At 51.1% G+C, this 27514-nt stretch overlaps 1 protein-coding gene across 3 annotated transcripts; it reads right to left on the reverse strand.

The window, feature by feature from the left end:
* Positions 1 to 222: 222 nt before the first annotated feature.
* Positions 223 to 26697, reverse strand: ZER1 (zyg-11 related cell cycle regulator). 3 transcript variants are annotated; one of them, XM_031677631.2, is made up of 16 exons: positions 26541 to 26697; positions 16014 to 16265; positions 14632 to 14782; positions 14021 to 14457; positions 13531 to 13707; positions 12576 to 12690; positions 12293 to 12439; positions 11815 to 11982; positions 8745 to 8960; positions 7978 to 8019; positions 7691 to 7810; positions 6666 to 6781; positions 6150 to 6338; positions 5008 to 5105; positions 3335 to 3437; positions 223 to 1912 (listed from the first exon to the last, which is right to left on the reverse strand). In XM_031677631.2, exons 2-16 carry the CDS (start codon positions 16169 to 16171, stop codon positions 1855 to 1857), a joined length of 2295 nt encoding a protein of 764 aa, XP_031533491.1. In that variant the 5' UTR covers positions 16172 to 16265; positions 26541 to 26697; the 3' UTR covers positions 223 to 1854. The 3 variants fall into 3 exon arrangements, with proteins under 3 accessions (XP_031533491.1, XP_072816334.1, XP_006205511.1); XM_072960233.1 differs by having other exon boundaries at positions 223 to 957; positions 11809 to 11982; XM_006205449.4 differs by having other exon boundaries at positions 11809 to 11982; positions 26541 to 26672.
* Positions 26698 to 27514: the final 817 nt, after the last annotated feature.

The raw sequence follows: 27514 nt of genomic DNA on the forward strand, positions 1-27514 counted from the left end.
GTGTGGAGAGACTGCAGAGGAAAAACAGCTACTCCAGCCTGATCTGTCACCTGTCACTTGTCACCAGTCTTTAGCCAACCAGCCTGGCCCCCTGGGCTGAGCACACAACCTCAACCTCACCCTCTCTGCCCCAGATCTTACCCTCGAGGCACACCGCCCAAGCCGGCCCAGGCCCCTGTCCAGACCCCACCCCTTCCGCAAAAAAGACACTCTGCTCTTGTCCACTTTGCACAAAAATGTATTTCTGTGACATCCCAAAGTACAGACATTTACCCAGGCCCCAGGTGATAAAGCAACGCAATGTGAGCTCTGTCCTGGGTCTGGTTCAGGCCATGTGAGCATGGAAGGGAGGGGCAGATGTGGCCCATCTGCCAAGCTGAGGGACACAGGGCCGCTGCCCTTTCCCAGGGTCGGGGGAAAGACCCCAGGGGAACTAGGCTGGGCACCTCTCCCCTGGGCTGCTCATCCAGCCTGTTTTGTTTGGAGGCAGAAACGCCACGAGAATCCAAAAACAGACCCAGGGAAGGATGAGGGAAGAAAAGCCACCTCTCCAAGGGCCGCCTGCAGAGTCAGCTCTGCTCCCAGGCCGCTTGTTCCAGAGGGGCTGCCTCACCGCCATCTGTCCCATGAGAAGCGAGTCCAAGGGACATCAAGGGAGGATCACAAGATCTTTCCAGATACATTTGTGTCTCACACTTTGAAACACAGCACAGAGGTTCCCAAGGGAAAGCCTGGGGGCAGAGTGGGAGGGGCGTGGGAAGGGCTCCGGAGGGCCGAGCGGGGCCACTGCAGGCTGGCCAAATGCTGGTCCAGAGGTGTCTGCCTGTTGCCGCCGGTAGAGGCTGGCGTGGGGACCTCCTGCCTGTGAGAGGTGTGGGGTCCTCTGGGCAGCGGGGCAGGCAGGGGTGAATGAGGCAGGCTCAGTTCTGCTGGTGGGGTGCCTGGGCACCGTGGGTGCTGTGGGCAGATGAGGGGTGGGGGTGGGGTAGCAAGCCCCTGGCCCCAGGAGGTGCTGGCTTCCTGGGCCGAGGGCAAGTTCTAGATATGTTTGGCAGAAGGGGCAGTGGAATCTGCCCGAGTTCTGACCAGCCTGGGGCTGGGGCCTTCAACAGCCTGGGACCTGGTGGGAGACTAGGAGGCAGCCTCCATAGCAGCGTGGCCGCAGGCAGGCCTGGCCAGAGGGCAGCAGAGCGAGCCACTGTCAGCCCCGCTCCTTGAGGACCCTCTGGGGCTGAGGCTGCCTGGACCTCGGCAGGCACGGCTCACTTCCTTGCCCCAGATGGCCCACAGCTGGGAGCACCAAGGCATTTGGGAGACCCAGTGGGGTTAGGTTTAATCCCCAACCCCATCGCCATACCCAGGAACCTAGATGGGGTTCTCAGGCTTTGGTGGGTGGGTTAGGGTGCTGGCGTGGGCTATCAAAAGCCCACTGCCTCTCCTAACAGGAAGCAAGGCCAGGGTCTGAGATTACAGGGAAAGGGCTGGACACTCACAACATTAGAGGCATTTAGTCTGGCAGGGGCAGGAGTGAGTGTGGCAGCGATGAAGGCTTTGAGTCGGGGTTTGAGAATGGCCAAGGAAGCTGCAAGGACTCAGGGAGTGTTTCTTTTGTTTTTGTACAGAAATCATACACACAAAACTTCACACTTCCTAACCAAAAAAAATAATATATATATATATATAATATATATATCTCACTAATGTTAAGGAAAAGCGTCGGTTGTGCAAAAGTCCCCCTGTGTCCCTTCATCCAGTGGGAGGCTCCCCGAGTGGGGATCTGCCAGCTTGGCTGCTTGAGAGTGCTTCCTCCCTGCCTTGTGGTCCAGAGTAGTGGCAGCCATGGGGCAGAGGCCTCTATCTGGACGTGTCCATGTTCTCCTCTTTAAAGTTACTGCAGTGCTCAATCACCTTGCTGGAGACAACAGGAGAAAGAGGATGGAGAACGGGCTTGGATCTGGGCGGGCCCAGCCCTGCCCTGCTCTGCCCTGCCCGGAAGATCCGGCTGCTGGATTTGTTAGCAAATGTTAACCATGATGCTGATGCTGAGATGATGTGCACAAAGCGGCTGGCCAAGTGGCCGGCTTGTGCGGGGTACTGAGGAAATGGTACTTGTGGCCACGAATACCATCAGCCCCCGTGCTCTCCTCCTACCTCCCCATGCCCACCTTCCTACCTCTCCACCCGAGGGCATCTGTGGTTAGGGGCTTCCCTGAATCATCTCAGGCTTAACCTCCAAAACCTTCTGGTCCTTTCTTCAGCAAAGTCCTCCTTCTTCACTTTTCCCCTGCACACCCAGGCCTTCTTCTTCCCAAAGGTGTACTAGTGGTCCCCAACCTGACTGCACGTCAGATTCACCCAGAGATCCAGATCCAGTGGTAGGCCCAGGCAGGGCTGGGGCAGCTGTTCTTGGACAAGTTCAAGGGCCTTTGACAATGCATATTCCAAGCCCAGCTCCCAGACCCACTGGAAAAGAAAATCTAGGGGTGGGGGCTTGCATATTTTTAACAATCTTTATGGAGATTACATTTGCAAACCACTCATTTTACCATTCTCAAGCTCAGACAAATCTGTTAATGAATGTGTAAGTAGTGCCTTTTGCTGAAAATAAGTACGAAATGGCCAACGCTCTCCAGCCCAGGGAGTTGTTGTCTGGGGAGCCTCTGAGCTCCAGATCCCTCCCCCGTGATACTCTTTATTCCACACTGAGGTTAGAACTGGGGTAAACTTATCTACAATCCCTTCTAGAATGGATGCTGGAGAAAGCAAGGTCGTTCCTGCTGGTTGCGACACACAGCATTACTGAGGGTCTCCCTTGTGCGCTGACGGGTACAGGACCACAGCGGATGATATTCTAGACACGGCGTGTGAAAACCACACGGCAACAGAAGGCCTGATGGCTCTGCCGTGTCTAGGACCTTCACATTCAGAAAGTTACATGCATTCTGCCAGATCCCTGGAATGTACTTTACTATACTGTGTCCTCTCTTTAGCTGGAACGTCTTTGGCCAAAAATAATGACAAAATCTGACCTGACTTGCTAATGCCCAATGACGAGAGGATGGAATTTGCTGGGAATAAAAACAAAAAAAAAGCTTACAAATGAGGGCAATGATGCTCTGATCAGAGCTTGATCACCCAGTTTCTGGCCACATTGTGGCCAAAACAACACTTAGAGAGGCCCCAGTTGGCAGTCAGTATGCTGTCCACCTCCACCTTCACCTCCACACTCAACTCTGAGTTGCCTCTGGTAATTTCAGCCATTCCTAACCATGAGCGCTGTGTTCCTCACTCCCCCAAGTCTAGGCTCCAAGCAAAAACACTGCCAGTCTCTTACCGGGCCATTTCCTTGGTCTCCTGCCTCGCGGTCACCATCTTGATCATGTCCCTCAGAAGGGGCATCCCACCTTCTTTGATCAGCAGGGGGCAGTACTTGTCCGCTGTGGGGTAAGGGGCCAACAGCAAGTGATCAGGGCAGATCTTCTATCAGCCTGTTGCCCAGAAACCACCCATACCCCACTCCGGGAGGGGTGGGATGAGCCAGGGCCTGAGTGAGGGCATTGCTGCAACCAGGCACCTACCATGCTTACCCAGCCTGGGGCCCAAGTTCCTGAGGCCACCTGGGGGAAGCAAGGGGTGAATCCCTTGGAAAAGGCTCTTCCCTTTGGTTCACAGTGGCATCCCCCCCGCCAAATGTCACCCAAACCAGTGCCTCCTATTCTCCGAGAAGTTTTTGTGAAAATAGAGCTTCCTAAGCACTGCTCTCAGGTCTCCTGATTCAACAGATCCTGGAACCTGTGCTTATTTGTATTTTTAACAAAACACCTCCAGGTGATTCTGGGACCACCCAGGATGGAAGCACCAGGCCTACCTATTGGGTGGTTTCACAGTTTACGCCAACAAAGAACATTCTAGGGCTCGGTATCAGGGCTATACACTCTACGGAGAACACGGGCATTTCAATGGCCCTCCAGCAGCTCTATGCAGTAGGAGCTATTTTTATCCTCTCCATTTAATGATGAAAGAGCTCAGGTTCGGAGAGATGAAGTAATTCATTCAAAATCACTCTAGAGGCTTGTCTGAGGGCCCTTCCTGTGCTACACTGCCTCTTTGAGGTAAGGTGCTATTTTTCAGTAAGACTAACTTCAGGGAATAATAACAAAGGTTTATGCTTATTGAATAGCTGGTATGTCCCAAGCACTCCTCTAAGCACTTAACATGTCTTATTTCATAGCAATCCTATGAGGAAAGTACTATCATTATCCCATTTTAAAGATGAGGAAAATGAGGCACAGAGAGGTTGAGAAACCTGCTTAAAGTAACACAGCAAGTAGGAGAACCAGGTTTCAAACTCAGACAGTCTTCCCCTAGAGCCCGCACTCTTATCCACTCCGCGGGTAACAGGACCGAGCGGTATCCAGGCACCAGGGCTCAGCACCTTCCATTGGTTCTCTTTTCACATCAATCTTAGGAGGTAGGTATTATCCCCATTTAACAGAGGAGGAATCCAAGGCCCAGAGATGCCAAATAACCTGCATGAGATCACGTAACCAGTAAAGGAGAGAACTAGGGGTCAAGCTTGGTCTGTCATCAAAGTCTGTTAGTGTTGCCCCCTTATCCTCTCCCCTAAAGCCACCGAGCAGAGGGCAGTTCAGGCTCTTTTAGGGGAGGGTGGGGGGCTCTCTTTGAGGAAATAAGCGAGAGTTGTTTTGGTTCTCCCCTGTTTTCTCAGGGGTTATTTCTTCGTTTGGGTTGGTCTTACTCTTGCCTTACAGAAGGCATGGAGATTTTGGACTCTTCACTCATACGGAAGCAGGAAACACTACGAAAGCTGTCTGGGGTCTCTGGATGAGCTGTCTCACCGTCCCACCAATGCTGGAAAGCAGAGGGCTGTGTGCTGGGGCGCAGACACGGGCACCGGCTCCCGTAGTGTTCCATGCGGCTTAGCACCTCCTTGAGGGCAAGTCTGCTTGCAGGAGAGGAGTAAACAAAGGGCGAGTGGGTACTCACGGTAGACAGACACCAAGTTGTACAGGGCCCAGGTGGCCCAATGCTGGCTGACAGGAGAGATGCCCTGGGGAAGGAGGCGAAGAATTGGCTCAAATGACCTGCAGGAAGAAAAATTAAGGTCACTTTCATGCCGGGCATTGCTGGGGGGCAGCGGGGCAGGGAGTGTGGTGTATTGTCTCTTGTTGGAGATTTTTCTCACTGAAGGGTCCTGTGGACAAACGATGAGCAGGCTGGTAGGATGGAGCGGATACAGGGGCATCTGGCCCTTTAGACCATTTTGGGCACCACCAAACGGAGCTCCTTTGTGACAGAGACCAAGAGCGTGGACTCATAGGGAAGGAGGAGGTGGGGCAGAAACTGGGGACTACAGCAGGGAGGAGAGCCCAGCCTGGGGGCGGGGGGTGGGCTACCCTGGGAAGCAGAAGAAAGTGTGACTGCACTCCCTGTAATGGCCTCCTACGGGCCATCTGGAGTCATGGTCCAAAAGCCTGAAAAATGCACGCGCATCCCCGCCCGCCATGGGCCAGTGATTCCGCATCATCTCTCCCGTTCAGGAACGACAGTAACTGGAGTGCCGGCAAAGCCACGAGCACGAGCCTGTTCTCCTCAATGTGGGTTTTCAGCTTCAATGTCAATCAGTACAAGATGGCCCAGCCACACAGCGAAAGTGACCCAGTCATGAAGATGAGGGAGACCCAGAGCTGCGGCTGGAAATTCAGTCACAACATAGTAAGACCTGATGCCAGCTGGACTGAAGGTAATTAGATCTATGCGTAGAAAACTGCTGGAAGGCAAGCTGCTGGGGTGAGTGGGAATTCTCTTCCAGGGAATGAACGGTTCGCTGTTTTGTTGCCTGTATTTTCTCCTTTTTCTATTTTTCCCTCCACAATTTAACATGTATCAAAAGGTTGTAAACAGCAGGCTTTGGGGACACACAGGTGTCGACGGGATGGAACCAGCACCAAGTTATACAGTGCCATGTGTGCCTTTATGCGCTGCGCTGCGTGGACGACACCTCGATCAGTTAGAGACGGCAGAGGACTCGAAGAGGGACGAGCGGCTCTGACCAGACCCTTCTGGGAATAAGCGTCCTGTCCCAGCACTCACCCCACATCCACACCCCACCCCTCTCCGCTCTGCACCTGTAATTGATATTTCTCCGTGAGTTGATGTCCCAGCTCTGGATGGCTGCCCACATACGCTCCTCCACCTCCTCCCGCTGGGGTTCACAGATGCCCCAGGCCTCAGGCCCATCAAACATGATGTGGGAGAGGACGCCGCAAGCGTTGTAGGAAACCTCAATCCCATCAGCCTTGCTCTCCAGCAGGTTGCTGCCAAGAAGAGAAAAAAATGGAGTTCTGGTCCCCAAGTCCCCCCTTCAGATACCAGCTGCTGGACCCCAACTTACAAACCGGATTTCTTTATCACTTATTATCCATACCCAGATGACTTCTAAATGGGATTTGAAGTTGTTTAAGATAAGATGTAGCTACAAGAAGACCATTTGTGGAGGGTTGAAAGAATAAGAAACTGCATCACAGAGTGAAGGCAACATTTGTAACAGAAAACTAAGCTAAGAATAGTTGCTGCAACTGAGCACTGACTAGTGCTCTGAGCACCCTGGCAGCCAAGGCAAAAATAGAAAGAGAAGTACCAACCTAAAGACACTGATGAATTGGGAAGTCATTAGCTGGGGCCGTAGCTCCTTCACCTCTGCTACATTCCCCAAGAGTCCCAGCATATTCCGATGCAGTTCCTGCTTCTCTGGGAACTCCTGGAAAAATGACAGCATTGGGGCCATATCAGTTAGTACTTAATTAGTGTCTGGCATTGCTAACCTAGAAGCTTTATGAACGTCTGTCTGGCCATTCCAAGTAGACAAAGAAGGGTACAATGCGTTGCCCTGCTACCTTCTAGTTCACCTAGGGCAGTGCTGGGTACACACTATAAGGGATTAACATTGTAGGGTTCCTTGCCACAAAATCAAACGCTGAATGGAGATCTGACCTATAAAATTATGAATGGAGGGGAAGGGTATAGCTCAGTGGTAGAGTGCGGGCCTACCATGCACAAGGCTCAATCTCCAGTCATTCCACTGAAATAACAGAGAAAGAAACCTGATTATCCACCACCCCCTTAAAAATTAAAAAAATTGTAATTAAATTTTATAATTTAAAAATTATTATATATATATAATATTAATTTTATGATTAAAAATAAATAAATAAATAAAATTATGAATGGGACAAACCCTATTTACCAAAGTTCAAATAATTAGTTTAAGGGAATTCTTTTGGAAACTAGAGCAAGAAAACAAAGAATGAGTTTTAGGGTGAACAGAGCATCCTACTAGACAGAATTCTGTCTAGCTGGTATTCCAGTGGACCCCAGCCAGACTGTGGGCCGTCTGAGAAACCATGGCTGAGTGGATGGGGTGGGGTGTCCCCTTCGAGGGAGGGCTCTAAGAGAGGGCCCAGCCAGGCCATCTGGGTCAGGGGAGATCTCTGCAGCTTATGTTGGCAGCGAAGCCTGGGCTGGTGGGCCGGTGGGTTGGCCACCCCTGCCCCTCCGCTTGAGCCATTGGGAAGGGAGTTGCTGATGGAGTTGGTTGGTCGGGGACCCAGGGACAGAAGAGTAGACCTGCAGGGGTCCAGGGGGCTGCTGCTGCCGGGGACAGCACTACCTTCAGGCAGTCCAGGAAGAGCTTCATGCCATTGAAGTTGAGGAACATCTCACAGTTGTCGGGTGTCTCATCCGTGATGTTCCACAGGGCGCTCCAGGAGAACTCCATCACCTGGTCACACTGAACGGGGAGGGGCGCTCAGCACAGGTTTGCCTGGACAGGCCGTGCAGGCCCCTGGCACCCGGTGAGGGGGTCCCCTGATTACCACGTGGACAAGCCCCAGGGGCAAACCAGTCCCCTCTCAGCCTAGGGGAGGGGCGAGGCAGCTCCATGAAGACTTGACTTACTATCTTGTCCAGAAGCTTCTTCTGAATCAGCTTCAGCATGGTCTGTGGGCAGAGGAGAGAATTTGCAGGGGCCAGGCTTCAAGAGCTACCGTGTCCCCCAAGAACCATGATGGAGAGCAATCAGCAGTGCTATTCTTGCTATCCTAACAGGACCAAACCTGCCCATCTGTTTGGAAGGCTGCTGGAAGAAGTGCAACCCACAGACCTGGACCTGGCGTCAGGAGGCCTGGGTGCTGGTCCTGGCTCAACCCTGACCCTGCGTGGCTGTGGGCATGGCCCTCCCACTCTGTGGGCTTCAGCCTTCCCGGTCATAAATGGAGAGAGACTGGATGTGCCTTCCTCATTCTTTTCTTCCTTTCTTCAGCAAATATTATCTCCCCATTGTGCACCAAGTCCTATGCTAGGAAGTGCTGGGGATGGAATGATGGAAGGAACAAGATGGCATCTTTCCCTATAGAGCTCACGTCCAGGGGGAAGCTGACATTAAACAGCCAGTCCCTCAGATACTTATTTAATTCCACCTGGGAAGACGTAACAGGGGCACCTGGTCTGAGGAGGCAGGAGTGACTTGTCCATTGGGACCTAATGGGAGAACAGAGGGACTGGGAGAGGATGACAGCATGTTCTAGGTGGTGGAAATCTCTGGGGTCATAAACAACATTTACTGTTAGGAAATTCTTCTTTTGGTCTAGCCTGAATCCTCCATGTGGGCAGTGGGGCTACGGAAGAGGGAGGGAGGGAGGGGCAGCCAGCCCACCCACACGCACCACAACGAAGCCCATCTTGCCCACGGCCTCCTTGTGGTCATTGTCCACCTGGCAGACCAAGGCATTGCACAGGTGCACAGCGATGCGCTGGATCGACTCATCCTGCCGCGTGGGGTTGAGGATGCTGAGCAGAAGCTCGTTGACTCGGCGGTACTGGAATTCCAGCTCCTCAGGGATGCTGAAGTTGCAGAGGGTCAGGCAGCAGTTCCGCTGGACCTGGGAGGGCAGGGAGACAAATGGGGCACAGTCAGGGTCAGACTTCGGAGCAGGACTTGAGGGGCTCTCTAGAGGTGTGAGGCCATCCAGAGCTGTGTTGGTCCAGGAAGGCTTTCTGGAAGAGAAGACTGCAAGGCTTTTTTTTTTTTTAATAACATTTTTAAAACGCATGAAATGTAATTCACAAAAGAGTGCCTAAAACACAAATGTATAGTTTTACAAATAATTATAAAGCAAACAAGCTTTTCTACAACCATGTAACCACCACCTGGGTCAAGAAATAGAATACCTACCAGCACCCAGGAGTCCCCATGTGTCCCTTCCTGATCATAAGCCCCTCTCCCTACTACAGAGAGCCCCTATCCCTGCCTTTCTATTCAAAAGATTCCCTGGCATCTGCTGCTTTTTGTTCAATCACAGGTTTGCAAGATAAACCATGTTGTTGTAAGCAGCTGAAATGCTTTTTTTTTTCATTTGCAGTATAGCATTCCAATTTATGCAGCTGGTTCTCTGCTGGTGGATGTTCAGGTAGACTTCACTGTTTGGCTACTTCAAACAACATCCTTGTATGTGTGTCCTGGCATCTGTGTGCGGGCTTCTCTAAGGGACCCCTGTGTGGGGTGGAGCTCCTAGGTCACAAGGTCTGCGTGTCTTCAACTTTACCAGGTAACACCGGACTGTTCCTAAAGTGGCTGCACCAGTTTACATTCCTACCAGCAGCACAGAAGAGTTCTAGTAGCTCCACATTCTCAGTTTTCCTTTGTGTTGTCTGTGGGTTTATTCATTTTTTTTTTTACCATATTCTCAGTGCATTTTCCTTATAATTTAATTTCTTTCCATCCTTTCTCATTAGATACTGGAAGATCACCATATTTCATTACTTAGGGGATTAGAGGCTATTACTCTTATTAACTCTGTCTTTTTTGCCCCTACAATAAACATATATTTTTTAATTTGAGAAAAAAATTTTAAATTAAAAAAGCAATACTTACTCACTGTAAAAAGTTCAAATAATACTATCTGAGCAGAATGTTAAAGCCATTCTTCAGCAGTAATTGCTGTTAAAAGTCCGGTGCACATCCTTCTAGATTTTTCTACTATGCAAATACAAATAATACTTGGGGGAGAAGAAAGGCAAAAAAAAGGTTTTATATGTATTGGTCCAAAACTTCACTTAGCAACCTGCAGAGCCAACCGTCTTTCCACGTTAGGATGTGCAGATTTACCGTCATATCCCATGATGTGGGTGGATCTTGTATCACTTTTCTAGGTCCAGGCCCTTATTGCTAAAACATTTTAGTTTCCGCTGATTTCTGTGTAATCAAAAAGGGAGGATGTACATATATATCTTTTTTCTCTAAGAACAATTCTAACTGTGGAATACCTAGGCCAAAAGATAAGTACATTCACCGTTTCAGCAGGTTCTCACAGGTTGACCTCTGGAAAGGTTGTGCAGTTCATACCTCATCAGTGGAAAGTGGGAAACTGTTCTTCCCCTGACCTTTGCCAACACAAGGTATCATCAAGAAGTGGCATCTTGTTACTTTAATTTTTATTTCCTTGGAAGAGTTTTATTAATTTGGGAGTCTTCAACTAGTATGTCTTTTTTCATTAAAAAAAAAGACATGCATTTTACCTGATTATAAAATTGATCTGAACGTGGGAAAAATAGTTGCTCTTGAGTCTGGAGTTGGCAGGCAGTGGGCTTATCTGATGAGGGACCCCTTCTCATCCCTGCAGGGAGCCTTTCAGGAGGACCATTCGAGAATACATACCAAATGCTTTAAAAATACACAAACCCACTGCCCCGGCAATTCTACTTTGAGACATATCTTTAACATCAATTGAGTGTAGTCAGCAAAGCCTTATTTGAAATAGCAAAATATGAAAAGCAACTTAAATGTTCAACCATGGGGCTGACTTAGCCTATGCATTCAGGGGAGCCCTGTCCTGTTACTCAGCGAGGATGGGGCCTGGCCACTGCCTCTGAGCCCCAGCACAGAGTCAGCACCAGGGCGGTCTCTCCCTGGATGAGGAAGCTGAACACTATGCTGACACCAACAATTAAAAAGCTGAATTGTTAAAACCAGCTGCCTGGGGGAGGAGAGCTGGGATTGCAAACAACTTTCACTTTCTAGTTAATCCAGTTTCGTATTACTTGAATTTGTTTGTTTTCTTTGCCTTAGGTATCTCACTTTTATAATCAGGAAAGAAACATCACTTTTAAAATTATGTTGTAAAAACAGTTGTTGATATGAGAGATGTTCACATTCACAAGACACTGTTGAAATGAAAATCCACGTTACACACACAGTACACACAGAATGATCCTATTTACCAAATAAACGTGCACAGACTAAAAGCCGGAACAATAGATATACAATGTTAACGGTGGCTATCTCTGTGTGGTGGGATTATGGGGGTTTTTTTCATTAGCTTTGTAACTGTAATTTTTCTTCAGTAAAAATTTTTATTACTTTAATAATAAAAGAAGCTATTGAAAAAAAACACCACCCTCCGCCCCCAGCCAAGTGTTACTAGGCAGAAGGGCCAAAGAGTCAGCATGAGCAGAGGCCCGGGGTAGAGAAACAGGGTCCCTGGGTGGAGGGTGGCAGCGGGCGATGGAATGGCTGCATGGGGTCAGGTCACAGGCCCTGAATGCCAGGTCCGAGTCTGGGGGTGATGCTGAGAGAAAGAGGGGTTGGGAGAGGGGGTGGAATAGAGCCAGGAGAGGAAGGGTGAGACCAAGCATGGCACCCTGAGGGGTGTGTGAGCCTGGGACAGAGGTTGAACGGGAAGAGGGGTGGCTGGGCCGGAGCATGCAGGGCTGCAGCGGGTGGGGGCTCACCGTCACCTCCTGGTAGGATTCCATGCCATTCAGCACCACCTGGATGACCTGCCGGCGCAGCTTGACGCTCTGCTCTGAGCGGTACTCGGAATTGGTCAGGTAGAAGAGGGCTGCGCTGCCTGTCACTTGAATGTTCTTGTCATACTTGTGGCACTTGAGGGCCGTGATGACCAGCTGTAAGGAGACAGGGTGCGGGCCGGGGTTGGCCAGTCCAGTTAAAGTTGTGCAGGGACAGGCCTGGGCTCTGTGAGGGGGCTGGGACAGGTCCTCCGGGGCAGGGCTCACCTCGTTCCTGCTCTCTGAGGGCAGACGTAGGGGTTGGGGAGCAGAAACAAGGCCAGTGCTGGGGCAAGTTAGGTGCTGCGAGGCAGGGTTGGGGTTCGGGAGGTGGGACAGCCGGTGTCCTGGGGAAGAGGAAGGGGTGTAGAGAAGGGAGTGGTGGGCATGGACAGGAGCCCCGGGGCCCCCCAGGGTTGGGGCTGACCTTCAGGGCTCGCAGAAGCTGGTTGCAGCGTTCAATGCGTGCAATGTCAAAAAGCAGGTTGATGGCCCGTGAGGTGATCTCGGGCCTGTGCTCCGTGTAGGCCTCGATGGCATTCAGCACCTGCTCCTCATTTTTGTCACCACTTACCTGGAGAAGGAACATGCTCAGAACAGCCCAGAAGAGGCCACATGGAGGCATCCCTGATCCCAGCTCTGTCTCCAGCCTCAGGGCAGATATCCCCCTCCCTTCTCCCTGATCCTCCCTCCTCCATCCTCCCTCTCACTTTGTAGGCCGGAATGTGCGTGAGGCGGCACAGGGAGGTTTCGAAGAGCCCAAGGAACTGCAGTGGCCTCTTCAGAGCCCGGAAAGGCATGATGCTGCTCTTGGAAGGCTCGATGCTGAGGGAAGAGGGTGCTGGGGTCAGTGGCCTGGTGCTCAGGGCTGCCCTGGGTTCAGCACAAAGGACAGCCTCTCCCTGGGGAAGGTGAGGCATTTCTTTGGGGCCCTCTGCTAGGCCTTCTGGCCTCATATTTTTTTTTTTAAGTGCAGGGGATGGACATAGACCCCACCTCTTGATGGAAGGTGACCAAGTCACATTGTAGAATGTGTGGGATGGGACACATTGCAGCCATCTTTGGAAAATCTGATCTGGCGTTCTAGTGAGGAAGAGTCGGCTTTAGGTTTCCCCAACAATCATGAGGGGACATGCCTGTCAATCAAACCCCACTCTAGTCCAGTTGGGGATGGGGCCTATTTCAGCCAGATGGGTCTGAATCAGATCTCTCAACCAACCAACCTGGGAGCCAACCTATCTTCCACAACATCTAATGAGTGGCAGATCCTGCCAGCCTCATCTTCACACCATCACACCATCCCTGGCCAGTCTGAGCGCTATAATTTTCCAGTCACACCTTGCACTCGTACCTCCAGCCTTTGCACATGCTGTTCTTTCTGCTAGAATACCCTTCCTCTTGCAAACTCAGAATGAGCATTCAGCACAGCCTGGATGCCCTTCCTTCTCCTTCCTCCTTCCTGATCCTTAGGGCAATCCCAGTGCCCTGTGCTTCCCCTGCCACAGCCCCAGTCATGACCTGTCTGTCCCCACCAGCTCACACAGACTCGAGAGGGCCGGGCTGGTCTCTATATCCAGCACCAGGCACCGGCACTTGGCAGAGGGGTGCTTGGTAAATGCTTGTTGAATGACACCCCGCCAGCAACCATGGCAGGTGGGTCCCCACCTGGTCTGCCCTGCTTCCTCGTCCATCTTGGAGATGCTGCAGTTCTCCAGGATCATGTGGCCAGAGATGTCCAGGGACATTAGGTTCCCCAGCTTCTGCACAAAGAGGCTCAGCACCTTGCGAGTCAGTTTGAACTTGTAGTAGCTGGAGAGGCGGTCACGGGAGATGTCCAGGTGTCTGGAGATGGGGGTGAGGGGCACAGGTCAGGAGCCAGACATGGACTGGGGCTGCCTCGTCAAGCTCTGCTGCGTCAGCCTGTGGCAGGGGAGGACCCATCCCTGCCACAGCCGCTCCAGGGCATCCTAGGAAAACACCTGCTCAGACCCAGGTGCCCTGAGCAACCCTGATCCAGCCAAAACATTGAGTTTAAGGAATGGGACGGTCTCTTCTATCCCCACCTCTCGCTTGCTGGGGGCTCAGGACCCTTTGGGACTGATGGGCCACCCCACATCCCCGCCCCCACCCCAGAGAGCTCTGGTGGGCAGCTCACCGCAGCTTGTGCAGCTGGACGATGACACGGATGTGGTCGTCCGACAGGTCCATGTTGTAGAGCACAAGGGACACCAGGCTGTCTTTCCACTGGGTCAGGAAGGCCGCATCACTCGTCTGAATGCCCGAGAGGTCCAAGGCGGCCAGCGAGTTCAGCGGCCGCAGCAGGGACTCCACAGGGACCCCATCAATCATGCGGCCCAAGTTAAGAAAGCGCAGGCGGCTGAAGCCCTCGAAGGTGAAGTCCTTAACCAGCACCTGGCAGGTGGGGTTGACGAGGCACTCGTCTTCACAGCCCCCTGGGTTCTCCTCCTCGTAGAAGATGTTGGCACAGCCGAAGAGGCTCAGGGACACCAGGGTGTGGCTGAAGCTCCTCAGCGTCTGCAGGCTCTTGGCAGACAGCTTCTCGCAGTTGGTCAGGTACAGCTCCACCAGGTCCTGGCGGCAGCACAGCCCAGTCACCACCACACCCACCCCGTGCCCTAGGCCTGGCCCTGGGCCACATGTGGGATGGGGAGGGGTCTGTGCAACGGGATTTGGGAGCTGGAGGCCAGTGACCCTGCTCCGACTCACTGATGATGGCCTTCCTGGTGCCTGGTGACCGAGACTCACCTGCTTGCGAATGGCTTCCAGGTCCTGGTCCTGCACCAGGTCCTCGCGGAGGTGGATACGAGTGAGGCGGGTGCTGCGGGGGTCCGAGAAGAGGCTGAAGAAGCTTTCATGCGGCTCGAAGTTGCAGGCAGCATTGACCAGCTCCACATATCTGGGAGGGAAGGAAGCCTGGCTCAGGGGAGGGACCCTTCTCCTCCCTTCAAGGCCCAGCATAAGCTCTCCCCTCCCTCAGAAGCCTTCTCTGATCACCTGGGCAGCAACTGCCATCTCCTCCGTGCCCCTCACCCATCTTCCTCATAGTAACTGCTAGGATCCTAACTACTCTACAGGTGAGATTAAGGGTGCCTCCAGGAACCAGGAATCCAAAGGTAGACTGACTGGTGATGAAGGGGCCTCTTATCAATGGCAAATCCCAAGCTCTTCCCCTCAAAACTGTAGACACTCAAACACATCCACACTTCACATCTTAAGCCAGCTTCTGGTTCCTTGATCAGCGCCTCCCAGGACCCTTTCCAAGAAGAATGAGCCAAGGGATTTGGCGTTCCCAGCTGGGTTCAGGGTAAGCACTCAATCACACCCTGTGGAGATGCCAGCTGATGCCAGAATCCTGGTCTGGCGGAAAAGGTTGTGGAGCCAAACACTCTGAAATCTAAATCCTGGCTTGGCTGTTCACAACTTCACACAAGTAACTGAAATTCCCCAGACCTCAGTTTCTTCATCTGTAAAATGGACACAACTCTGGTCAGTGAAGTGTCCAATCTAGTGTCTGAGCCACATTAGATGCTCAGAACATTTTACAAGTTGGGCTCTCAGGTCACACACAGGTTCTCACTTTTATATGCAACTATTTGGTCTAATAATCTCTCTTTAGGCATCTAGACTGAGCTCCCCACAGTCAGGCACACATATCACCGTAGAAGCCTCTATTAGTGGGGAGTCCCCTGGAAAAGCCACATGAAGATTTTCTGAATCATTTGATCCCTGCTCATGGATCCATTATTTGGGCCCTGGTGTGTAAACGTGTACGTGTTCATGTTCACACACCGATGTGTTCACAGGCACAGGCGTGCATGTGTGTATGTGAGTGTGTACATACCTGCAGTTTCATGCTTAAACATACCCTGAACTGAAGAAGCCCACGTGTGCATACATACACACAGTCCTTCACATGCACACCCCGCCACACAAACACCAACATCCACACACATACCAACATGCACACATACAATGTTACAGTCATGGAGACCCCAGTGATCTCCAGCATGCACAGATACCCAAGTGCATGCACACCTCCATGTGGTGCACACACAATGCTCCCAACCCCTCCACACACACACTCAGGCTGAGACTCGTGCCCCAGCCTCAGCCCCGTGCCCACTCACTCATTGACAAGCCGGTCACAGATCTCGCTGGGCAGGAAGATGTCTGGATGGAGCCGCAGAGTCTCCTTGTCCAGCAGGTAGCCCAAGGTGCCATCCAGGTTGCGCAGGCAGAAGTCGGTGCAGAGGGCCATCAGGGACTCAGGGGTGTCGGACGCCATGCTGGGAGCAGGCAGGAGGGCCACTCCAGGACAGGGGCCCCCAGGGGCAACAGTGACTCCCCAACACTCACAGGACCATTGGCAGAGCCACAGCCTGGGGAACGGAAAGAAGCTAAGTGAGCCACACATACAAGCCAGAACCACCAGCTGCCCCATGTCCACTCTCTGAGTAGTAAAACTGAGGCCCTGATGGCACATACGAATTAGCAGCTTAGCAGGGTCAGGGCCCAAGACTCCTGATCCCTCCTTTCTCTGCCCCGGTCTGTTGCGCTACATCTATGCATGATTAGGTCTGCAAAGAGCAGGGCTCCTTGTCCAGGCATTTCTGTGCCTTCCCAATATCTGTGAGCAGACGTGTGTGCTGGGGACCAAGTGCTTGGGTGGGGATAGTAGGGTTTCATTACCGTCTGCACTGGGTGTCCATTGCTGTGTAACCTCACCTGTATACAGCTGTCACTGTTGAACACTTAGTACGTGCCAGGGCTTTACAGACATGCCATCACTGAGTCTTTTTATATATGGTTAAGAATGAAGGCTCCTCCCAAGAGACATGAAAACATACATCCACATAAAAGTTGTACACAAACATTCATAGTGGTATTATTAATAATAGCCCCAAATGGAAACAACTTAAATGGCCATCAGCTGATGAACAGACAGACAAAAATGGTATTCCCGTGCAATGGAATCTTATTCAGCAGTAACAGGAATGAAATACTGACACACGCTACAGCACTGCACCTTGAAAACATCATGCTCAGTGAGAGAAACCAGTCACAAAAAGCCACATAGTGTATGATTCCATTTCTATGAAATGTTTCTCCAGGATAGGCAAACCTACACAGACAGAAGTAGATGAGTGGTTGCCTAGGGCTGGAAGGTTGGGGGGGGGGCAGGGCAGGGAATGGGGAGTGACTGCTCCGACGGCTATCAGGTTTCTTTTGGTGATGAAAATGTTCTAAAATTGGCTGTGGTGATGGCTGCACAATTCTATGAATAATCTAAAAACCACTGAATTATCTACTTTAAGTAAGTGAACTGCATGGCACAGGAATTACAGCTCAATAAAACTGTTATTTAAAAAGTGAGGTCCCATGGGGGGAGGTATACCTCAGTGGTAGAGCGCATGCTTAGCATGCACAAGGTCCTGGGTTCAATCCCTAGTACCGCCACTATAAAATAAAAAAATAAACAAATAAATAAACGTAATTATCCCCCCTGTCTTGTCAGACAGAGAAAGACAAATACTGTATGATATCACTTATATGTGGAATCCAAAAAATAAAAACTAGTGAATATAACAAAAAAGAAAAAGGCTCACAGATATAGAGAACAAACTAGTAGTTACCAGTTGGGGGAGGGAAGTAGGGGAAGACAGGAACAGGGGATTAAGAGGTACAAATTATTACATATAAAATAAATAACCTATAAGGATACATTGTACAACACAGTGACTATAGCCAATATTTTATAATAACTGTAACTGGCATACATAGAGTATAGCCTTTAAAAATCGTGAGTCATTATGTTGTATACCTGTAACTCGTATAATATTGTACATCAACTATCCCTCAATTTAAAAAAAAGTAAATCTTCTATTGTCTTCATAATCTTGAGGCAGGTAAAGATTTCTTAAGTAGGACTTATAAGGGGAAAATGATAAACTGATCTGCACTGAATAACCTTCATTCATCCATGTGCAAAAATTAATTTGCGATGGACCACAGACCTGTATGTGAAAGGTAAAACAGCAGATTTCTAGAAGAAAACATAGGACTATATCTTTATGACTTTAGGGTAGGCAATAATTTCTCAGATAGGTCACCAAAAAAAAAAATAAGAGAAACTGATAAATTGGACTGCCTTGAAATTTAAGACTCTTTACATCAAAAGGTATCATGAAGGAGAAAGGGCAAGCAAGAAGCTAAGAGAAGATATTTCCAATAATACATCCAACAAAGGACTCATACTCAGAATATAGAAACAGCTTCTACAGATAGGACATAGCATCCAGTTAAAGAACAGGCAAAGACTTGAGCAGGCACTTCTTAAAGGATAAGGAAATGGACAAGAAACATAAGGGAAAGGCTTCAGCTTCATGAGTATCAGGAAAACCACAATGAGATAACATTTTGCACCCACCAGAAAGGCTCAGCTGAAAACAGCAGTAACACAGGCCACACCAAGCCTGTGTTGCACGCAGCTAGGGAACAACAGGAAGTCACCTACACTGCTGGTGGGAGTGTGGATGGGTGTGAGCCGGGAGTGTAACTGGAATACTGTGTGACACTCTCTGCCAAAGCTGAACACATACATATGTTCAATGTTCAGCAGCTCCACTCCCCAGTATACACCCAACAGGAATGCATATAAAAGTTCACCAAAAGACACAGGCAGGATGTCCACAGCAGCACTATTCCTAATAGAACAGCCTCTGAATGTCCACTGACGTGAGGATGAATATTATGGTACGCTCACCGATGAAACACACCACAGCAGTGAGAATGCACAATCTCACAACAGCTTGGATGAACCTCACCGTGTTTAGTGAAAGGAGTCAGACACACAAGAGTGTATATTCACGTACTGAAGGAATCCATTTATGTATGACTCCCTGAAGTTAAAAAACAGGAAAATCTAATCCGTGGTGATAGAAGTCAGGACTGTGGTTACTTTGGGGTTTGCCTGGGTGTTGAGAAGCTTCGGGTCTCTTACCTGAGTGTTGGATGTACAGGTGTGTGTCCTTTATGAATATTCAGGGAGCTGTATCTCATGATGTGTGCACTTTTTAAAATGCACATCGTTACTCAACAAAAAGTTAAGACAATGGCCTGAACACCACAGAGGTCCACGTTTAGAAAGGATTCGGGGTTCAGCTAAGTGATGCTCTAACTGATGGCACATCCTCAGCTGCGATAAGTGGCCAACACAGAATGAAAACCAAACATTTTCATTCAAAGTGAGTGAACAAGATAAGAAGCAACCAACCATTTACAGACCCGAGGAATATAGACAGTCAGGAATTCGTCCCAAACCATTTCCCTATCAGAGTCCACATCAGAAAGGGGGGGAAATAGGCAAAATGAACCCATGGTGTTAGAAGCCAGGGTTTTGCAGGGAGGCAGTAATTAGAAAGTGGTGGGGGTTGCCTCTGGGGCTGACGGGACAGGCGTGTTCTCCTGTGGAAATTCAAACTGTCCGTTCACGCTTTGTGGGCCTTTCCTGTCTACTATCCTTCAATAGTTTTTAAAAAAATTTTTAAAGTGAAGGCTCTGTAGTTAGACAGACCTATGTTTCAATCCATTTCCATAATCCACTGGCAAATTTTTTAACCTCTCTGAACCTCAGTTTCCTCATCTGGAAAATGGGGACAACAACCCCCAATTCACAGGGCTGCTGGGAAAATGCTTCGTCTCAGGCTTGACACACTAAGGGCACAACAGATGGTGGTGATGACCCCATCCTACAGACAAGGAAACTCAAGCTCAGACAGACAGGCTACTCTGTCCAAACTGGGATGTTAGCCTCGTCTCAGGTTCCGTCACCTCATCTCTTAAGGGTTCTGAAGGAGTTTAGGGCTAAGCATTGCCCCTGGCTTCTTGGAGCCTCCGCATCTACATTTGAGCCTTCCAGGCTGCTCAGGAGATCGAGTGGGCGGCCATAGAACACTGTGCCCTTTAGAATCACCCGTTCTAAGTTCTGGCACCATCACTCACTGGTGACCATGCTCTGAGAGCTTTGGAGTCGGGCCAACTCAGCTTCAAGTCTCGGCCCTGCTGCTTAAGAGCAGGTGAACTTGGGCAAGTGTTTTCACCTCTCTGTGCCTCAGTTTCTTCTCTAACATAGAGAACACTGTGTGCAGATAACATGGAATGATCTAGAAAGGGCTTAGCCTGGTGCCTAGTACATAGTCACTGCTCAATAAAGGTAGCTTTCACCATCATCACTATCCCCATCCTCATCATCCCCTCCTCCTACCTCACCTGCCCGGGTCCCAGGGCAGGGTCTGTTTCTCCCCAGCTCCAGGTCCTTGCTCCCCAGCCCTGGGTCTCCTGCCATGAGGCTCGTTGTGCCAGCTGTCCCACTGGCTACGTGACGCCCTCGAGGAAAGGTACCATGAACAGGCTGCCTGGGCCCTGGGCATTCCCTTCCTTTGCCTTCACTCGAACTTTCAGATCTCCAAGAGCACAGTGGCTTCTCTTGCCTAGGAAACTGGACCCAGTTTCTCCCTCCCGCTGGCATGGAGACGTGCCCTGCTGGAATCTGACAAGTACAATCTCTGCCAGTAGCCACTCAGGCCTCCAGAATTAGAACCAGCTCTGCAGCCTCCTCGCTGCCCACTGACTCCCTACTCCAGCCGAGCTGGCCTCCTTCATTGTACTGGCTACAGGCCAGAGGCACAAGGTCACCTTCAGACCTTTGGTCAGTTTATTTTCTTTCAACATCCAAATCCAACTAATTATTCCACTTTCTACTCTAAATACTGCTCCCAACCCCCAAAACACACTCATGTCCCTCCTCCAGGAAGCATCTCCCAACCACTCCAGCCCACACTACCTCTGAACTCTCCTCTTTACTCAGCTGATGCCTACGTGCCCACAGGCCTTAGTGTCAACATCACTTCCTCTGGGAAGCCTTCCCTGACCCGCCAGGGTGTTCTTGCTGTGTGCCCTACAGGCCCTACCATAACAACTAACATATTGTACTGACGCTGGTTTAATTATCCAGCTTCCCTGCCAGACGGCCAGCTCCACAAGGGCAGGAACCGGGCTGTCTCATCCAGCAACATCCCTGGACTTAGCCCAGGGTTACTGTCTACTGAGCATTGTGGGTCCAAGGGTGAGCGAAACCAGACAAGCACACTGGCTCCAGAGGCAGACAGACATCCACCTAAGAAGCACACAAACCCGTGCCATGTAGCCGGGAGAGGGCGGTACCTGGGGCTCCGGGTGCCTATGCCAGGGGGACCTGCACTGGACTGGGGAGCCAGGGCAGGCGTCCTTGGAAGTGACATTTCAGCTGCAACCCAAAAGATGAGTCATAGTTAGCTCCGGTGGTAGGGAGAGAAGGGAAAGGTGTTCCAGGAAGGAGGATAAGATGCTCAGAGGCTGAAAGGGCAGAGGGTGCGGGACGCTGGCAGCATGAGCCCAATTCCACGACTATTTGCTGAACAAAGGAAGGGCTGCACAACCCATATGGGCCTGACATGTTGTAAGGTTTCAACACATGCCTGTGGAGGGGACGAGAGCGACCTGCAGGTCATGCACACAGGGAACCCAGAAGGCAAGGTGAGTTCTCATATTCTCCCTGCCCATCGTGCCCAGGGCAGTGCCGGGCACCCTGTGGCCACAGAGGATCCCTCACCACTCTGGATGAGGGAGACACCAGGGGCTTTGCCTCTTCTGCAGGATGAGCCCAGTCACCCTGGTAGCTGCTCTGCCCTAACCCTGAGCCCCAGGTGGGAGAAACACCATCCAGTCAGCTGCCAAGATCACCAAAAGCCCCCAAAATGATGAACCAGGCAGACGGCACCATCTGATAATCACCTTTCGGCCGTGCCGACCCTGCTGCTGGGGGGGTAGGGTGACCCGGATTGTGGAGCCGTCCATCTTGGCACTGAGGCTGGGAGCCCTGGGGACTGGGGTGCCCTGCCACTTGCGCCCTGCCAGCTGCAGTCTGCCACCATCTCCGCCCACCCCACTCCCAGCCCCTAGGGCTCCTCATCCGCGTGGCAGGCACCAGCCATCTGGGATTCTGGCAACCGGAGACAGAGGGAAGTCTTTTTCTGACAGAACACCACACAGGAAGAAGAACCCTGTGTCTCTCTCCATCCCATCTCTTGAAGATTCTTTAAAACTGGATCCATCAGGAGCTATGCCATCCTGGGGGGTGGGGAGCAGTGGGGAGAGAACAGCCACCACCACCACCTCCACGCTGGTTGCTTCATTGTGGCCTGAGCCCCTTACAGGCTTTATTTCATATACTCTCTTATATAACCAACAAACAACAATCCCTAGGAACCAGTACTTGTGGCTAATTCGTCACTTATGTAGCGATTTGTCTAAGGATCCCTTCCCCAGCCCATGAGCTCCAGGAGGACAGGAACCCTGTCTGCATCCACACTTTTGGGTCCTCGGGGCCCAGCCCATGCCTGGCACATAACACAATAAAGATTTGCTTTTGCTCCAGGTACCTCACTAAAATACCACAAGGTAGAGACTGTTAGCCCATTTTCTGATGAAGAAAGGTACTGAGGCTTGTCTGAAATCAAGCAACTAACAAGAGGGGGATGTAATCCTAAATCAAACCCATTCTTCTCACCAAACCATCCAGTCTTCTGCCCATCCAACGGAGGGGAAAGAGAATCTGAGGTCCAGAGGAGAGAGCACGGGACTCTGCCAGCATCCTGACACCCCGCCGACAGAGGCTGGGGGAGCCAGAAGCTCTGAGCCTTGGAGCAGCACCCACCCTGTGAAATATTAACCCAGGAGGTGTGGGGGGGAACCCAAACAAATGTCCTATTTACAGAGGCTGGAAGCTTTCCAGGAAGGAGTGGATCACAGGCCAGATATTGGGGAGGAGGAGGAAAGGCTGCTGTGAAGGGAATCAGGGCAAGTGCCAGGGGTGCCCTGGGGGCAGGGGTGCAGGTGAGGATCAGAGAGCATCCTGGGGGTTGCCAGCCTGCAGAGACTAATTTATAGGGTGGGCTATGCTATGAAGATGTGGAAATGGACCGGGGCGGAAGGGGGGTATGTGCACCCACTGTGCACTCCTTGGTGCCACCTGGAAGCAGAGGGGCCTTGGGGATACCTGGGTTCCACGCTTGCAATCAATGATCACAGCCCTACTAAGCACCATATTCCAAGAACTCGGCTACGTACTCCACATGCATTAACTCATTTAATTCTCCCAGCAATCACACAAGGCAGGAGTTATCATAACGTACCACTTACGGAAGAGGCAGCTGAGACTCTGAGTGGTGATGCAACTGGCCATGGACTATGTATATGTACATGGGGTCTACATGTACATATCAACATGTATACACGTATTCGTTAGTTTGAGACCCAGAGTTTTGAGCTTTCCATGCATATTCTCATTGAAGCCACAAATACCCTATAGGGACATATTTTGTTTTCTAGATGAGGAAACCATAGTTCAAAGATTTGCAGTGATGTGCCCAAGGTGTCCCGGTAAGCGCCCAGCTCTCTCCACCATTACGCTATGGGCAGGAAGCATTCCTTCAAGCTTTAGCTTTCCCTTCTGCGACATGAACCTTCACTGCTTCCTTACAACTCGGAGTGTCCTTGGGCACTGAGCACAGATAATCAGGCATCACTGGTAACTGTCTTATGGGCATATATCTTTTTTTGACCATGGGACTAGATGCTTCCTGAGGAAGGGACCCTCTGTGACCCATGGCACCTCCATGACACAGTGAGCACGTGACTGGTTGGTGGTGAGGGAGGGACCCTCAGCTCCACTAGGTCCCCAGGCAATAGTTACCAGTCTCAATATTCATCAGGGTCTTTACCTGTCAGTGGGTTGTCAACAGCACCTACCATATAGGGTTGCTGAGGAGATGCCATGAAATAATGGCAATAAGGCAGTAACTAATAATCATGGAGTGACTCTACACTGGAAATTGACACAACATTGTAAACTGACTATAACTCAATAAAAAAATTATGGAGTGATTTCCTAAGACTAAAGCTTGGAGAGACCCTTCTGCTTATTTCTCAAGCTGGAAAATCAGCTTCAGTGATTGAACCAGATCTAGGATGTTGGTCTCAAAGTAAATGACCCAACAGGAGTCTCTGAACTCGCATTTTAGGAGTTAAGAACAGCTATGGAATTGAAGTCCTCTGCCCTAAAATATGTCTGCAGAATCCTGGTAGTGCTAAAGACAACAAGAACTGTTTTTTCACCTTTGTAGAGAACTTGTGAGTACACCGAATTCTTTCAAAACCTGTGTCTCACTTCATCCTCCCATACCCTTCAGTTAGTGTAGAGATAGGAAAACTGAGGCTCAGACAGGAGATGGGACTTGTCCCCAGGTCCTCAGATGTCTAGTCTGAGGTTCTGTCCACAACATCTGGCTCTAGCAGCCTGGCTCTCAGCATATGACTGCTCTGACTTTTCATTTTCAAATCCTCTGGCCCAGCTGCCCTGCTTAGCTTATGACCCAAGCCTGATGACATAGTCCAGGCTTCAGGGTTGAGGAGAGAGATCAACCATTGTTCCACTCCCTATAAGGCAGGCTGCAAAATCTCAGCCTCTGCTGGGCACTTCCAGGATCAACAGTCTCCATTGGCAGATCAGCCACATACACCCCAATCACACGTTTAGGGTCAACATACACTGCCCTTCCCAACCTGTCTCCATGTCATATTTATTTCAGCACCTATTTGGTCTATATTATATGGCAGAATGGGGATCTGCTGGGTCTTTAAAAAAAAAAAAGCCCCTGTAACCTTCCACTGGTATCAAAAAAGCCAGGACCAAGCTACCATATGCAACTAAGGTTTCCACTGAGGGTGACAAGAACTTTCCACTTTGTCTCCTCCACTGTTCTCCAAAATTCTACTAGTTTAGGGAGGCAGCCAAGAGCTGGTGACACCATCAGCTGGTGCTAAAAAGAAAGGCTTTGAGGTAGACACATGCAAAGGGTTCCTCACCATCGTCACTGCCATCAGCACACCTGCTATGTACAAAGGGCGTAATATGTGCCATACACTGGGCTAAGCACTTCAGTGCATGATCTCTCATTTAGCGCGACAATCCTATTTTACAGATTAGGAAACTGAGGCTGGAAAAGGTCCCTTGCCCAAGTTCTCACAGCCAGGAAGCAGTGACATGAGCTGATTTAACTACACTGCTCTATGGCTGTCCTTTTTAATTTATTCCATCAATAGTCATTACAAAGATGGAGAAAGGGTACTTACAACGCCAGGCCAGAACACAATGGCCACTTGTCATCTAAAACAAATCTATATTTTCTCTAACCACCAGACACTTCAAGTTAGTACAGTTCTGAAAAGGTGCCCCATTAGACACCCTGTGACCCTGCATCACATGAACAGCCCCTGATATCCTCCCCACCATTATCTGGCCCCTGCTCTTCTCTGACTTCCTTGTCAATCATTCTTCCCCTCCTTCGCTCTGCTCCAGTCCTACTGTCCTCTTGCTGTTTCTTAAAATCATCAGGTACACTACCTCAGGACCTTTGCACTTGCTCTACCTCGAGAGTTACCTGACTCATTCCTTCACTCCCTTCAGGTCTCTGTTCAGGTATCACTTTTTAGAGACCTTCTCTGATCACCCTCTATAAAAAGAGCAAACCCACTCTCTGGCCCCTTCATGGCCCTGCCTGCTTTATGTTTCTTCACCCTACATTATTACCACCTTACATATGTTTACAATTTGCTGAATGTATGAGTGAACTGAAAGACACACTCCTCACCACTGGCAACCACCCACTGCTCTAAGTACAGCCTTTTCAAAGCTGTCTTCAATGTTCATTCTAACCAGTTTGAACCCTGAAGAGAAACATTCTGTGGGAAAGATCATATGGAGTTATTTTTCCATGGAGGTGTCAGACATTCCTCCTCTGGTTTACACATCAAACGTGCTGACAGGCACAAAGGCTGGAAATCTTGGACTCTTTGGGCCAAAGACCAGCCAAGTCAAGTTCCAACCACAGAGCTATAAGTAGCCAGCACAGTCAGTTTCACTTTCAGCTCACCTATCGGGCTCCCTTGGCTCTTAGGTTTGCAACCCCACCCATCCCTTTTCCACCCTGCCTGATATCCCTGCACCTTGTCATCCCTTCTGGGAGCTTATCCAGAATCCACGCAGTCCGTGAGCTTTCAAGCACTGCTTTGGGGGAGCTTAATCTCATCCAACAGGTAGGAGGGGCAGAGGCTGGCCCTTTCAGCCCTGCATCTATCTCCCATTTTGTAGGGGCATGCGACAGAGCGTCATTTTCTTTCTGGATGAAGGGAGTTTAGTTTTAAAGGCACGTTTCTCAGACCTGGCAGCAGGAATAGAGAAGGGAGCCCTCCCACCGTTGGCCAAGATGGACCTTTGCAAGTGTTTGCAGCGGCGATGGTGAGGCACCAGAGGCAGGAGGGGAAGGGGGAAAGACGCAGATATATCCCTTGGCCCCGGGATTGGACGGGATGCTTCCTCTGCGAAGAGGAGCGGAGGATGCGGCCCGGGAGAATCCAGAGCCAGAGCTCCTGGGGAGCTCATCAGGCTAGGGCCGGGGTCTGGGGAAGACGGGGGTCGGCGGGGCGGAGCTTGGGATCCCAGGGACTGGAGCCCCGGGCGGGAGGGGGTCGCGCCGGGGGGACCCGGTGGCCGTTACCTTGCCCTTAGGGCTGCGGGCGGGGCTGAGGGCCGCCGGGTGCTGGCTCCGGGGCCCGGCCCCTCCCCCGATCCGGCTCCCACGGCTCGGAGCCTGCAGCCGCCGCCGCCGCCTCCGCTGTCAACAAACCCTGGGCGCGTCACTTCCGGGGCCGCCCCTTAGCAACAGCGAACGGGTTCTCCCGACCCGTCCGGCGGCGAACGCAGACAGCGGCAGCCGAAGGTTCCGGGTGTCCTCAGCGGCTCCTCTGCCGGACACCCGCCAGGTCTGCGGGTGGAGGAGGGAGCGACTGGGCCCCAACCCCGGTCCTGAGCGCTCTCCTCACCGGTTCTCGCTGGGCTCGGGGGGACCCGCTCGGTGACACAGGTTTCCGGGCCCTCTCTGGCTTCAGGTTCACCGGAGCCTAGGGAATAGTTAAGGGCGGACTGACTCCACCTTCCTCGTCAGCACGGACGTGCCTCCGAGCGCCGGCGCCTGTATCCAGCGCCCTATTGAACATCTCCCCCTGGCTTCTCTGCAGGTAGCTCACACCCACGCGTCCAAAAGCAGTCACCATCTTCCCCCCAAACGCGCTGCTGCTTCTCCAGCTAGTTAATGGGCCCGCCAGGCAATTCGGCTGTCACCTGCGAATTTGGAGGTCGGCCTTGGCCCCTGAGTCTTCTTCAGCTCCTCAAGCACTGGCCAGGTCCTACGGATCTCTCAGACCAGCCCCTTTTCTCCTCCCCGAGTAGTGCCCGTCGCTGTCCACCATCATTTCTTCTCTGGATTTCTGCAACAGCCTCTTAACGGAACTCCCTGCTTGTTCCCCTCATTCTCTCCCCAGTTCTAGAGTGAATTTTCCAAAACCAACAAATCTGATCAGGGCACTCCGCTGCTTACAACCGTTAACGTGGACGGCGAGGATCATCTGTCTCCTGTCCCCTGTCTCTCTCCCCAGCCTCTTGTCCCTCTGCCCTTACTTGCACCCCTCTTTC

This window comes from Vicugna pacos, chromosome 4, assembly GCF_048564905.1.
Source record: "Vicugna pacos chromosome 4, VicPac4, whole genome shotgun sequence".
NCBI lineage: Eukaryota > Metazoa > Chordata > Mammalia > Artiodactyla > Camelidae > Vicugna > Vicugna pacos.